Consider the following 13,361-nt stretch of genomic DNA (forward strand, 5'->3'; position numbering starts at 1 on the left):
CTCACAACGCCATTTCTCTGATGTCACTCAATATGGTTGTCTTTAAAAAATATTTTTCGGGGTCATCACTCTTTTGATGGAGAGAATTAGTTGGGCCTCCACTTCAATGGTCTGAAAGTTTCTCATACTAAAGGAAACAGGTGGTCAGATTTGTAGCAGCACCACTTGTCTGTATGGTATTAGGGTGCAATGGAAACACTTCCACTCATGCAAGGTCTTAGTGTCACACACAGAACTAAAAAATTTAACAAAGGCCTAGTTGGATTTTTAAAAGGGCCCTGGGACCTGTTGGGTGGTATTGTAACAAAGTGAAATACTCAAGCTTATTTTAATTCACAGTGGGTAACAGGGTGGCATGGGTAAGAAAGGGCCCATATTACCTAGAGGTAATTGAAGAGGATTTTAGTCTAAAAATGTAGGGTGGCCAGCACATAAATACCTAGTACTTCATGAAATGATTGATAATAAGACAACACATCATTCCTGAGTTTGAGATATGCATATGCTGCAGGCTACCACAAGTGAACTACGTTCTTATCAGAAAACCAGCCCCCTGAATATGTTACTTAGATATAAACATGATATAAATTTTACTAGGACATACTATGGAATTCAATGCATAATGATATCCTAAAATACCTTTTGTCCATTTTTTCAAGGAAAAATGCAGTTAAAACAGAGCAGTGTATTTTAAAGATATATGGGAAATTTTGTGTTATGAACTGTATAAACTATAAATAGCATTTTTTTTTGGTTCCTCCAATGGTATATACTCCCTGTATTTACTGGGTCTTAGCATATACTGTGTAATCTTATTCAGATAAACTCCTAATCTTCTCTCAGAATGCAGAACTGCAATTGGTCAATGGAAATTTCCTTTGATATCCTTGACTTGGTCCATCCCTACTATCATTTATTATCATGTTACTGTATGCTTAAAAAATGTCTGGCACAAAATAATTGCTCAATATTTAATTAATAAAGAAAAGAAATTCAGGAGTCCACGGGTTACGACACAGTTCTGCTCCTACAAAAGTAACACAACCCTAATTTAAGTAAATTAAAACACACCCTAGTAACTAAAACAGAACACTTGTGCTTCTCGAGGTCCAAAATGGCAAAGGTAAACATATTGAGAGTTGCCAACTCCCTTATTCATTTTCTGTGTTACTGCGTATTCTTCCCATGTGTGCAACTGAATCAGTTTGCCCACGTAGTCTGTAAGTACAACTCTAATGACTTAGGCTGAAACACTCACATCTCAATGTTTTAAAGTTTTCATAGGAATGGGCATCATAAACTTGAAACATTGTATGTGGAGACTCTTTTGACCCAAGTCATCCTGTAAAAACACTCAAGAAACTTGAACACTTTAGACAGAAATAACAACACTGATTCAAGTTAACTTTAAATGTTATTTTAAGTGATAGATTTACAGACATCTATACTGCTTTCTATGGCCACAAGCTCAGCAGAAATTGTGTAGCCCATAACATCTCCTTGCAACAACCCATATACCTGCCATGAATCACCAAAACACCACCAGTTGGGGACTCAAATTCAACATGACCAAAACTGACTGCATATCTCAATATCCTCTCACCCAAACTGTGTTGTGTATTTTAATAAGTGACACCATTTTATCTTCTCCTGGTCACACTTTCTTTGACTAATCCTGCTTACCACCATGCTTCGTTCTTTCTACTCTGCAGCCTCACTGCTACTGCCTTTGTTTGGGTCACTAAAGTCATCTATCTGCCTTGTATCTTTCATCACTGTCTGATTGCAAATCTCAACGTGAATTATAAACCTTTCCTAATGCCATTTTAACCATATCGTGCTCATTTTTTAAATCCTTCACTTCCTTGATAAACAAGATAATTTTTCAATATGGCACCTTTATCATGGCCTTCTCTTGTTTGTCTCTTTTTTTGTTTTTTCCTTTGACCCCAAGCTTCAATATCCACTTCTCTCATGTAGGTCTCCACACATTTCCTACTTTCTAGCAAGTTTTGCTATCTGCAAGGCAGGCAGTCCCTTCATTTCTTTATAGAAAAAACATGTAGGATCTTATGCTTTTATTTTCTTCAGATAAAATTTTAAAATGTGTCACATATACTAGAACTTTCTGTATAACTAGGTGGCTGCAGCTCAGAATACACCTTTATACCCCTTTACCTTTCTATGTACATGAAGCAACTGATCCTTACGTTTTTAGCGAAAACAAAATACAATTGGGCATCTAGTTACTTTTTCCCCATCTGCTTTTCTTGCAAGTACTGTGCCTGTTTTCCAGATGAAAGACCTTCCCAGGCAAATATATCCTCCACTATGAGAGAAATTTCTGGATTGCTCTCACATGAACAACTGCTTTTAAAGCTTGAAACTCAATAAAACCAGTTTTAATAAATAATTATTTAGTTATTATATGTAATACAAGTAATAATAACTGTTGAAGAGGTGATGGAGAAATAAAAACCCCTCATACACTGCTAATGGAAATGTAAATTGTTTTGACCACTGTGGAAAACAGTACATAAATACAATAAAATACTACACAGTCATGAGAAAAAAATTACAATATTTCAATTTGAAACAACATGTATGGATCTTGAGAATAGTATGCTAAGTGAAAGAAGTAAGATGGAAAAAGGAATCAGAGGATTTCACGGATATGTGGGATATACATATGAAAGCAACAAATGAACAAAGAAAACAAACATAAACATGCAGACACAGACAACAAAAAGCATGGTGGCTACCACAGAAAAGAGGTGGCATGGTGTGAGAAAAAAAGGTCAAAAGGGTCAAATACATGCTGATGCAAGGAAACTTAATTGAGGTGGTAAACACATACTGCAAAATACAGAAAATGTAGTATAGAACTGTACAGTTGAAAACTATAGAATTTTATTAAACCATGTTATCCTAATAAATTTAATATAAATTTTAAAATAAATAAATAATTCTTTAATTATCATACTTTTATGTTTCATTTCCATTTATAGTATTTATAAACATCCCTTATATTTGTTTTATTTTTAATTATTTAAAATATTTATTTCATTGATTTTAGAAAGAGAACAAAGAGAGCAAGAAAAAGACAAGAACATTGATCTGTTCCTGTGTGTGCCACAACCGAGGATTGAAACGGCAAATTCTGTGTCTTGTAACAAAGCTCTAATTAACTGGGACCCAGCCATGCTTTGCATTAGTTTTCTTTTGCATGATTTCTGGCCTGTGGACTGTGAGTGATTTTATCTGTTGTCTTTTTGAAAGACTAATTTAAGGTTTCTCTTCACAGTAGAATCCTTTCATTGTTTACTAGAATGATAAAGAATGTATTCATAATTTTATAATAAATATTTAAAATATTTGCACATTTTTGTGATAAAGAAAAGGCTGGTGTTTTTCACCACTGAGACTAAATCAAGTCTTCCATAAAAATCATAATTTAATATATTTTTCCAACAAACTCTATATTATTCTTTTGTGGTCAGTAAGATATGAGTTGATATAAAACTTATTTATCTCCCTTTTTTATCAGCCGTCCCAGGGAATTAAGAATATGGAATGTATCATAATTCTTTGATTATTAACTTCTTTCTAATTATTAATCAAATGCATTAAATTATACAAGTATTTTTAAACAATATTTAGGATCAACTATATATTTTTAAAATAAATTTTAAAAATTAAATTTATTGAGGTTACATTTGTCAATAATGTTATATTCATTTCAAGTATACAATTCTATAATAAATCATTGGTATATTGCATTATGTTTCATGGCCAAAAGTCTAGTCTTTTCATATCACCATATATTTCATCCCCTTTATCCTCTTCAATCTCTCCTTATTTCCCTTCCCCTCTGATGACCACTCCACTATTGCCTATGACTGTGTTTGTTCATTTTGTTTGATGTTGCTTTCTGTTTTCTATTCCACGTATTATTTTTTGAGAAAACTTCATACTTTTTTGATAGTGGCTGTATCAGGATTCGGGAACCTTTTTGGCTGAGAGAGCCATGAATGCCACATATTTTAAAAAGTAATTCCGTGGGAGCCATACAATATGTTTAACACTAAATACAAGTAAATGTGTGCATTTTATGTAAGACCAACACTTTTAAAGTACAATAAGTCTCTAAATTTTTTTAATAATGTTGTTATACTGTTTTTAACCAATGATGAATAAAGTACTTCTTACCATTATTGCAACTTCTGGTGCTGCATGGTTTTGCTGATGGCTTTGTAGTGTGGTTGATACATGGTGAGGTTAATCTTCATGCAGGCGTTGAGACTTCCATCCATTAAATGTGATCATAGGTTGGTCTTAATATTCTTTAGATGTGAGAAAGACTGCTCACATACATATGTGGAGCCAAACATTGTCAGTACAGCAATACTCATATGCTGTAGTGTGTGGTACATGACAAGAATCGTGTTCCAAATCTTGACAATCAGCTGGTCCGCAGGTTGAAGTTTTTTCATTTCTCCGCACTTGTATTTGCTTGCCAACTCTGCTTGCTGTGGTGCAAGTCTTTAAAAATCTTTATTCAGTGACTTGAACTTATTCACCCACATGTCTGAGGCCTTCAGGTCAGCAGCTTGTAGCTCAAAATCTCTGATGGAGACACCGGGGATGTAACTCAGGTCGGCACTGTTTACTGCACACTCATGTGGATGGGTGATGAACCTAAAAAGACGAGTGCACTCACGAAATTCTCCAAAGCACGCTTTGAATGACTACAGGAAATTAGATGTGATGCTTGCTAGCTGCTGGAGATCAAGGTGTTGAGCAGGGTCACTTGCTGTGCATGCATCTTTAAATTCTTTCTTTTTTCAAAAGTGTAGTAAATGACCTGTTTCAATGTTAGCAATGAAGAATTTCAGCTTGTTTTCAAATGCAAACACTGCTTGTTGAAGGGATAAGAGTATATTTCTAATGCCTTGCATTTTCACATTAAGCTGGTTCAGATGTTCAGTCATGTCCACGAGATAGTAGAACTTCAGGAGCCACTCAGTGTTAGCTAACTCAAGATGCTCAACGTTTTTCATTTCAAGAAAAGTTCAGATTTCACTTAGACAAGATGCAAAACAGCTGAGCACCTTCCCAGTTGACAACCAATACACATTGCTGTGCAGAAGCAGACCAGGATAATTATTCCCAACTTCATCCAGCAGTGTTTTAAACTGGCAATCATTTAAAGCTTGGGCAACAATAAACTTGACCACCTGAATGACCAACAATATCACCTTACCAAGCTACTCACCACACATCTGAGCACAAAGCACCTCCTGATGTAGGATGCAGAGAAAACTTAGGATGGGTCTCTTTTCATGTTCACGAAGAAGCGCTACAAATCCTCTGTTTTTCCCTATCATGCACGGAGCGCCATGAATACACACCGAAATAAGTTTATCCATTAGTAAATTTTTTTCTTTAGCGAACTAAGTGAATGACTTGAATAAATCCTCCCCTCTTGTTGTCTATTTCATAGGCAAAACAGCAAGACTTTCCTCATGTAGTGTGTCACCAACAGCATACCTTGCAATTACGCTGAACTGGGAGAAGTGGCTTATTTCTGTTGACTCATTCAACGCAAGAGAAAAGAATGGTGCTGCATTTATGTCCTTCACTTGTGTTGCCTCAATTTGATTTGCCATCATGATGGTACAATCATGAACAGTTCTTGCTGATAGAGACATGTCTTTTATTCATTTGATTATCTTGTCATTATCTGAAAAGTCGTCAAAAATTTCATTGGTAACACAAGCATAAATATTTTGGCATACTCCCCATCTGTGAATGGCTTTCCATTTCTCACAACTGCTAAAGCACTTGCAAAGCTAGCCAAATTCCAGTCACCTTGTCGGGTCCAAACATGGAGTTGCTGCTGACTAGCTTGCACTCTGCTCAGTAGCTCTTGACATGCTTTCTTCCTGCTGTCCCCCACTGGATATTTCAATGCAAATGTAGTATGGCATGTGTCAAAGGGCCACTTTATATTTGATTGTTTCATCGATGCAATTTTATCACTGCATATTAGACACACTGCAGAACCTGCTCTCTCCACAAAGGTAAATTCCTCTGTCCATTCCTGATGAAAAGTACAATACTCCTCATCTTTTTTTCTTTTAGCCATCTCTTTTGTCAAAAGGGTTTCTGCAATTAGCTAGCTGACTATTTGATTAAAAGGAGGGAAGTTTACTTCCTGACCTCACAACGACTAATGTACATTACGCATTATCCAATAAAAATTTGGTGTTGTCCTGGAAGACAGCTGTGATGGTCTCCAGTCACCCACAACCATGAACATGAGAGGTAGGAAATGAATGGATTGTAATACAAGAGAATGTTTTATACTTTTAACGTTATTTTTTTTATTAAATATTTGTCTGTGAGCCAGATGCAGACACCAAAAAAGCCACATCTGGTTCGCGAGCCATAGGTTCCCAACTCCTGGGTTATTTTTACCAGCAGTGGATGAAGCTTTTGTTTTTTCTCTGCCTCCACTCCAACACTTGTTACTTCTTATCATGTTGATAACAGCCATTCTAACAGGTGTGAGGTGGAAACTCTGTGGTTTTGATATGCATTTCTCTTGTGATTAGTGAAACTGAACATTTTTTCATACATTTTTAGGCCATTGCAATGTCTTCCTGAGAAAACTGTCTTTTCAGGTCTTCTGTCCATTATTAAATATGGACTTTTGTGTGTGTGTGTGTGTGTGTGTGTGTGTTGTTGTTGAGTTGTATCACTTCTCTGTATATTTGGATTTTAGCCCCTAATCAGAGATTATGTTCACACATATCTTCTAAGTTTTTGTCGGTTGCCTTTTTGTCATGTTGATGGTTATTTCTTCTGTGCAGAACCTTTCAGTTTGACGTAGTCCATTCATTTATAAAAATAAATTTATATTAGTACTTATTGCATTATTCAGGTTAATGTTTGGTTTTATTTCAATCATTAGTTTTATAATCTAGTTCTATTGCATATTCTTTAATTTTTTTGAGTATTTCAAATAGAATTATTTGGCCCTCAGAAGAGAATAATAATTTACCTGAACAAAAATATTTTAAGATTATCTCATTACCTTAGAGTTCTGACATATTTCCTTACAGCATTGGACATGACGTGTCTAAAATAGTATATGAGAGTCAGAAGCAATGGGTGAGACTAAGTGTAAACTTTTTCTAATAACTCTGAGCACAATTCTGTGAGTCCTTTATATTATAAATGTAGAGGTTGTAGATTGGGTGTTTTTGTTTACTTTCATTTTCTCTTAAGCACTTCTCTCTGAAATCTTAGTGACTGACATATCTTTTGACACCATTTGGGCTCTGACTAAATGTCAGTTTGAATGTGTCTATGAAAACCAAAGAAATATTATTTAAACTGCCTGCAGGTTGCACAGCAAACAATGAAAGAACACAAGTAAAGAATCAACAAAGTAATTAACTCTTCTGTGAACAATTCAGTCCCTGGAGTCATTTTCCTGCCTCCAATAAAACTCTTCACTAATTAGACACATCAAGGGGACACCAGGGCTTCCAGGACATAATCTGTGAGAGGAGGGCTACATGACTGCTTCTCATAGCCAGGGGACCTGGAGACACACTCAACTCATTTACAGTAGAGTGGGAGCCTAAGGCCCTGTGCATCCCCGATAGACCCACTCACACAACATTAATGAACACCCATCTAAGTATCAGCTAACTACGTCCGGGTTAAGCATGCTTGTGGAAACTTATAAGAATGACTATTGCTCAGAATGGAAAAACTGAGCAAAAGGGTTTTTTCCTCAGATTACCTGACTATCTGTATTTCCACTGCTACTATATATTCACTGTGGATTATAGACATGTGCCTGTTAATTCTACAGCTTCACTCAAAATGCCTATTGTTTTTTAATAATGATTTTGAGAAGAGAAAGCTTAAAAGACAGAAGGTAGTGGGGAGGGGACAGAGAGAACAGGAGAGGCAATAAGAGAAGTGACAGTAGACAACAGAGCAAAAAATAATGGATAAGTAGAAAAATACAGAGAAAACCAAGAAGAGGGAGATAGGAATCTGGAAACTGATAAGAGGAGCAAAACCACAGAGAGATCAGGAGTGAGGACACTGCCCAATCCATGAGGCACTACAAGAACCTTCTGTTACATCTTTTATGGAAAAGAACAATGAGACTCCAAGGTTGGACTTGAGTTCCCGAACACCAGAAGGTTCTGTATTTTCCAGCCGGACCTCAGACTGCAGACATTGTTATAAGCCAGGACTTCCTTTATAGTTGTTGATGCAATGAGGAGGTCAGGAGGCAGACAAGAGCAAACAGCAAATCTGGAAGCCGAACATGGAAGAGATGGAGGGGAAATGAGAGGCCCTGTGGGAGGCTTGTGGCTGAGGGAGGCAGTCGGGTATCTCTATAGGGAAGTGAGCAGAGGGAGAGGCTGATTTGTTTTGGTGGCAAAGGTAGTTACTACAGAAGAGTTCAAAAGGGTTTGGAGAGGAAACTGATCTCTGAGTCTGTGGGCACTCATTCTGCTGAAGAATCCTTACCAACCAGAGTTGCAATGCTGCTGTTTCTGCCGCTGCTCTTCAAGGGAATTCTCTGCCATGGGCCAGGTACAGGGGGTAAGAAGAACCCAGGTGGAATGAGACCTGTGGTTGGGCAAAGCAGGGTGGAGAAAAGTGCTGGAGAGGGTCTGGAGACAGGGAGTAATATTCCTACTAGACGCCCATGGAATCTGCATGCTAGGCGAGGGCCAGGCTCCATCCTTGACCCCCATCTCTTTCTGATTTTGGGGATAAGAATCTGGATCAGGGAGAAAGTGATATGGGACTATGTACAAACTTTGTAAGTATTCCCATTTTTTATTTCCTCCATGGGCCCCTCTTCTCTACTCCTTTCACCGGCTCTCTATTGTCACTTCTCTGTCTTTCAGCTACCCGAGTTCTAGCACCTCATCATCCAGCAACAGAAGAGCCCCCCACCTTTCGCGTGCTTGAAATTTACTCCTTTGCCAACCAGACCTGGCAGCAAACGGAGAGCTCAGGCTGGCTGGGCGAGCTGCAGACTCATCGCTGGGACCCTGTCTCTGGCACCATCCAGTTCCTGTGGCCCTGGGCTGGAGGTAATTTCAGCAAGGAGGAGCTGAAGAACATCCAGGCGTTATTGCAGTTGTACATCCACAGCTTCCCCCTGGAGGTGCAGGCATTTTCCAGTCAGTTTCAGCTTGAATGTGAGTTTGCTTTTCCAAGCTGATATTTGCCTGAAAATTTTCACCAGGGCTGGTGATATATGGGCTCTGACCATTATTCAACTTTCCTGAAATTGTGTTCTGTCCCCCTGGCTCACTCCTTTTTATTTATTTATTTGTTTGTTCATTTGTTTGTTTAGCTTCATATTTTAACACTATTCGCAATATACAATCGCCCCCAAATACAATGAAGGACCTACATGTACATATCCCTGCACACTCTGGAATATACCCTCATATTCTGGCTTCTTGGAATATTTGTTACCTTTTGATTTCTTCCTTTCATCCTTGGCCTGAGGCTCACTCAGCCTTTCACAACCAAGATCTGCCCTTTCTTCTCCCTGGTCTGAGTGTTCACGTGACCTAACTAGGACCTAACAACTCCTGAGTAAGTTCTTCTTGCTGCTCTGCTATCTTTCTAACAGTCTTCCCATGTAACACTTCACATTGTTTCAAGATTCCATTATATTTTTATTTTTTATTAGTAGTAGTATTTTTAATTAATTTTATTGGGGTGACATTGATAAATCAGGGTACATATGTTCAGAAAAAACATCTCTACGTTATTTTGACATTTGATTATGCTGCATTCCCATCACCCATGTTTCAAGATTTCTTTATTATTTTAACATATTCTTCCACAGATTTGCTTCATTTTTATTACCAAACTTTAGTCTTCCATGTCATTCAACAGAAAATGTTTCTTCCCTTGAACTTCTATATTTTCTAGATAGTTGACATTTTCTCCCTACAATTTGATCTGTATTAATTATCTTTTCCTTGTCCACCCTCAGATCCCTTTGAGGTCCAGGTATCCGGTGGCTGTGGAATGCATTCTGGAAAAGCCCCACAGAGTTTTTTAAATGCAGCATATCAAGGATCAGATTTCCTGAGTTTCCAAGATAGTTCCTGGAAGTCATCTCCAGGAGCAGGGAGTCAGGCTCAGAATGTCTGTAAGATGCTTAATCACTACCATGTTATTAAAGAAGTTGTGCAGGGCCTTCTCAGTGACACCTGCCCTCGGTTTCTGTCAGGCCTCCTGCAAGGAGGGAAGTCAGACCTGGAACGACAGGGTGAGCCCAACCTCCTCTCCCCTCAAAGCTTCAATGCTTAGCTCTTTTATTTGAGTTTTTTCTCTTGATCATTCCTTTGAGATATGGAATAAGAGGCTTGAAGATTGGTGTGGGTTCTGGACTGTTTCCCAACAAGAAAAAGAGTGATTACTCAAAGAGCTAATTTTCCCGAGCCATGAAACTGAAAGTGGGTTGCCCTGCTAAACTCCATTTCTTCTTGTCTTTTTCCAGTGAAGCCACAGGCTTGGGTGACCAAAGGCTCCAGTCCTGGTCCTGGCCATCTGCTGCTGGTGTGCCACGTCTCTGGCTTTCATCCAAAACCTGTGTGGGTGATGTGGATGCGGGGTCAACAGGAGCAGTGGGCCACTCAACTAGGTGAAGTCTTGTCCAATGCTGATGGGACGTGGTATCTTCAAGTAACACTGGATGTGGCAGCTGGACAGGCTTCTGGCCTGTATTGCCGAGTGAAACACAGCAGCCTGGGAGGCCGTGATATAATCATCCACTGGGGTGAGAAAGAATGAGGGCTCCGCTGGGAAATAATAGCCTTTCAATAGTTTCAGGGCTAATGATTGAGCAGCTGGAGAATGGAAAGGACTGCTATGCACCAGAGGATAAAAGTGGGAGAATACAAATCATAAAGAAGGGTAATTAAATTTCAAGAGAAGAGAAGGAGAAGATTAGAGGTGCTAAAGAGAAATAAAGGAAGGAGCAAATAATTTGGTAATAAAGAGAGAAGAGGATGAGATCAGACACATAGATTCAGGAAGAGTTGAAATAAAGCTCTAGAAAATATGGAAGGAAAATAAATAAGGAAGCTCTTGGAAGGTCCCAGCCCTTTGAAATGAGAAGCATTAACTGAGGTAGGATAGAAGTATCTCCTAGAGTGACATTATTTTGTCCCTAATCAGATAGATACCCCATCTCCCTGATATTGATCTGCTTGGCTGTAGCAGTTACTCTGGTTACAGTGCTTGTGGTGGGTTCATGGATTAAACAGCACAGGTGAGACTTTTCTTGTTTTGCTTCTTTAACACATTTATCCATTTATTCTTTCTTTCCTCTACTGTTCTTTTTTTCTCTGATTTTCCTATCTTTTAGATCAAAATCCTCTTCTTCTCCCACAGCTCAAATCAGACTCTCTGCTCTCCCTGTGCTCCCAGCCCTGCCGCTCCCATGGAGGGCAACACACAGGAACCCAGAGGTTCAGGAAACCACCTCTGCCTGGCACAGAGATCTTGGATCAAAAATAAATTGTTGAAGAAATGGAAAAAGAGCTTGTACCAACTGTGATGTTATTAGTTTTACCTTATACATAAAATTCTGGTCTGCTTCTCTTGAACCTGGTTCATACTAATAAATAAAGCATGCCTTTTCTAAAATAGTTTTTTTTTTTGACAGAGATTCTGAATTATTTGTAAACACAACCCCTCTTCCCCATCATGTGACAATGTTTTTTCTGCTTTTGCCACCTGTTTATGGATCCCTCAAGGTCTAATTTAGATGTCTGTTTCTGAATCTTCCCCAAAAGTTTCCCTGGATGGCTTGTAAGGTATTTTCTCCGCTGAGGGAGAAAGAAGGGCGTAACCACGAAATGTGGAATGGCAAAAGCTTTATTTAGTAGAGCTCATCCCGGAATAGGTTCTCTGCTCCGCCATCCAAGCTGGAGACGTCGTGCTGCCTCCCTTGTTTGGGTATAATTTATAGTGTCGGTAGGGTGGTCAGGTTGATATAATGTGGCAAAATTTTATTGGCTGACAGACACTTGTTATTTTTCAAAAGGCTTCTAGGAAGTTTCTTTTGGTGGGCATGGGTGTGGGCGGTTCCAGCCAAAGTTCCCTGGCCTGGTTCCTCACGTGACCTTCCCCCATTGTCAACAACCTCACATTCTGACTTTTATGTTTGATAGGGGTACCTCTATAATTCTGGCTACTTCCTGCTGGTTAGGGACATCATGGTGAAGGGAGGTCAGATGGTGGTGGCCTGAGAAGAGTGGCATATATGAGTGTAGGAACATCTGGTTGACCATGACTCGAGAAACCTCATGGATGTGGCCCTGTAAGAATTTTAAAAAGAGGAGCAAATATGAGTAATATGCTGATAATTAGAAGAGGACCTAGGATAGGGGCAGTCCAGGTGAGGATGGGTGGCTGCCACCAGGAGTTAAGCAGGTTGTCGGAGGAGAGATCCTTGCATAGTTCCTCTTGTAGACAGTTGAGAACATTAATGTATTCTTCCGTCAGGCCAGTCTCATGGAATAGCCTTGCTCCCTGCTTTAGCTCACTCTGGCAGCAGGTTTCCAGTGGGAGGGACAGGAGGATCTGCAGGGCCCAACCTTTTGGTGAGCTGGAGACAGGTGGGGCCCAGTGGTTCCAACTGCCAGAGTTCTGTATGGGGGCAAGCATGAGGTGAGAGACATGGTATCAAGGTGTTTGCCTTAGGAGCTTGGTTGTAGTAGGAGTAATCTATATTACCATAAGGGGTCCTGTCCACCTGAGCTGTAGGGAGCCGGGCTGGAGCTCCCTCAGAAGAACCCTGTCTTCTGGCTAGAGGGGGACTGCTGAGCATGCTTCATTTGGACCCCCTATGGGAGAAAGGGTCCAGTCCACATGTTCCTTGAGTAAATGGTGGAGTAAAGACAGAAAGTGGAGGTATGTGGCATGAGGAGGGGGTTTGGCTAAGAGAGAAAAATTGGAAATTCAGTGTCAAAAGAAGCCTATTAGATCAAGAAAGAAAGAATCTGAAGGAGTGTGAAAAAGGGGATTCCATCCAAACTGCATGTCAGGAGTGGTGTGCAAAGGAAAAAAGAAGGGGTCCCATTCATTCCCATAACCGAGACCTGTGAGAGAACTAGAGGTCCAGAGTGTAATGGCAAAACAGAGAAGGTAGCCCCCATGTTCACAAGAAATGAGATGGACTTACCTGCTACCTGTAGTATTATCCTGGCTTGGAGAGGGTGATTAGGGTATTCTAGTCTGGGCCGTGTCAGTCATCCATGAGGCCTAGGAGTTGGAGCAGTGGGTCC

The 13,361-nt window shown here is 39.4% G+C and overlaps 1 protein-coding gene across 4 annotated transcripts; it reads left to right on the forward strand.

Moving 5' to 3' along the window:
• Positions 1–8,576: 8,576 nt before the first annotated feature.
• On the forward strand, positions 8,577–11,701 carry LOC136397863 (T-cell surface glycoprotein CD1e, membrane-associated-like). 4 transcript variants are annotated; one of them, XM_066372350.1, is made up of 6 exons: positions 8,577–8,637; positions 8,949–9,245; positions 10,058–10,336; positions 10,568–10,846; positions 11,248–11,341; positions 11,438–11,701. In XM_066372350.1, exons 1-6 carry the CDS (start codon positions 8,577–8,579, stop codon positions 11,595–11,597), a joined length of 1,170 nt encoding a protein of 389 aa, XP_066228447.1. In that variant the 3' UTR covers positions 11,598–11,701. The 4 variants fall into 4 exon arrangements, with proteins under 4 accessions (XP_066228447.1, XP_066228446.1, XP_066228448.1 ...); XM_066372349.1 differs by having other exon boundaries at positions 11,464–11,701; XM_066372351.1 differs by having other exon boundaries at positions 8,577–8,628; positions 11,464–11,701.
• Positions 11,702–13,361: the final 1,660 nt, after the last annotated feature.

This window comes from Saccopteryx leptura, chromosome 3 (assembly GCF_036850995.1).
Source record: "Saccopteryx leptura isolate mSacLep1 chromosome 3, mSacLep1_pri_phased_curated, whole genome shotgun sequence".
In the NCBI taxonomy this organism is placed as follows: domain Eukaryota; kingdom Metazoa; phylum Chordata; class Mammalia; order Chiroptera; family Emballonuridae; genus Saccopteryx; species Saccopteryx leptura.

Coding starts and splice junctions, on each gene's coding strand:
- LOC136397863 (XM_066372349.1), top strand. CDS start 8,577: ATGCTGCTGTTTCTGCCGCTGCTCTTCAAGGGAATTCTCTGCCATGGG. Junction 8,638..8,948: donor CCATGGGCCAGGTACAGGGG/GTAAGAAGAACC, acceptor TCTGTCTTTCAG/CTACCCGAGTTCTAGCACCT. Junction 10,847..11,247: donor TGATATAATCATCCACTGGG/GTGAGAAAGAAT, acceptor GTCCCTAATCAG/ATAGATACCCCATCTCCCTG.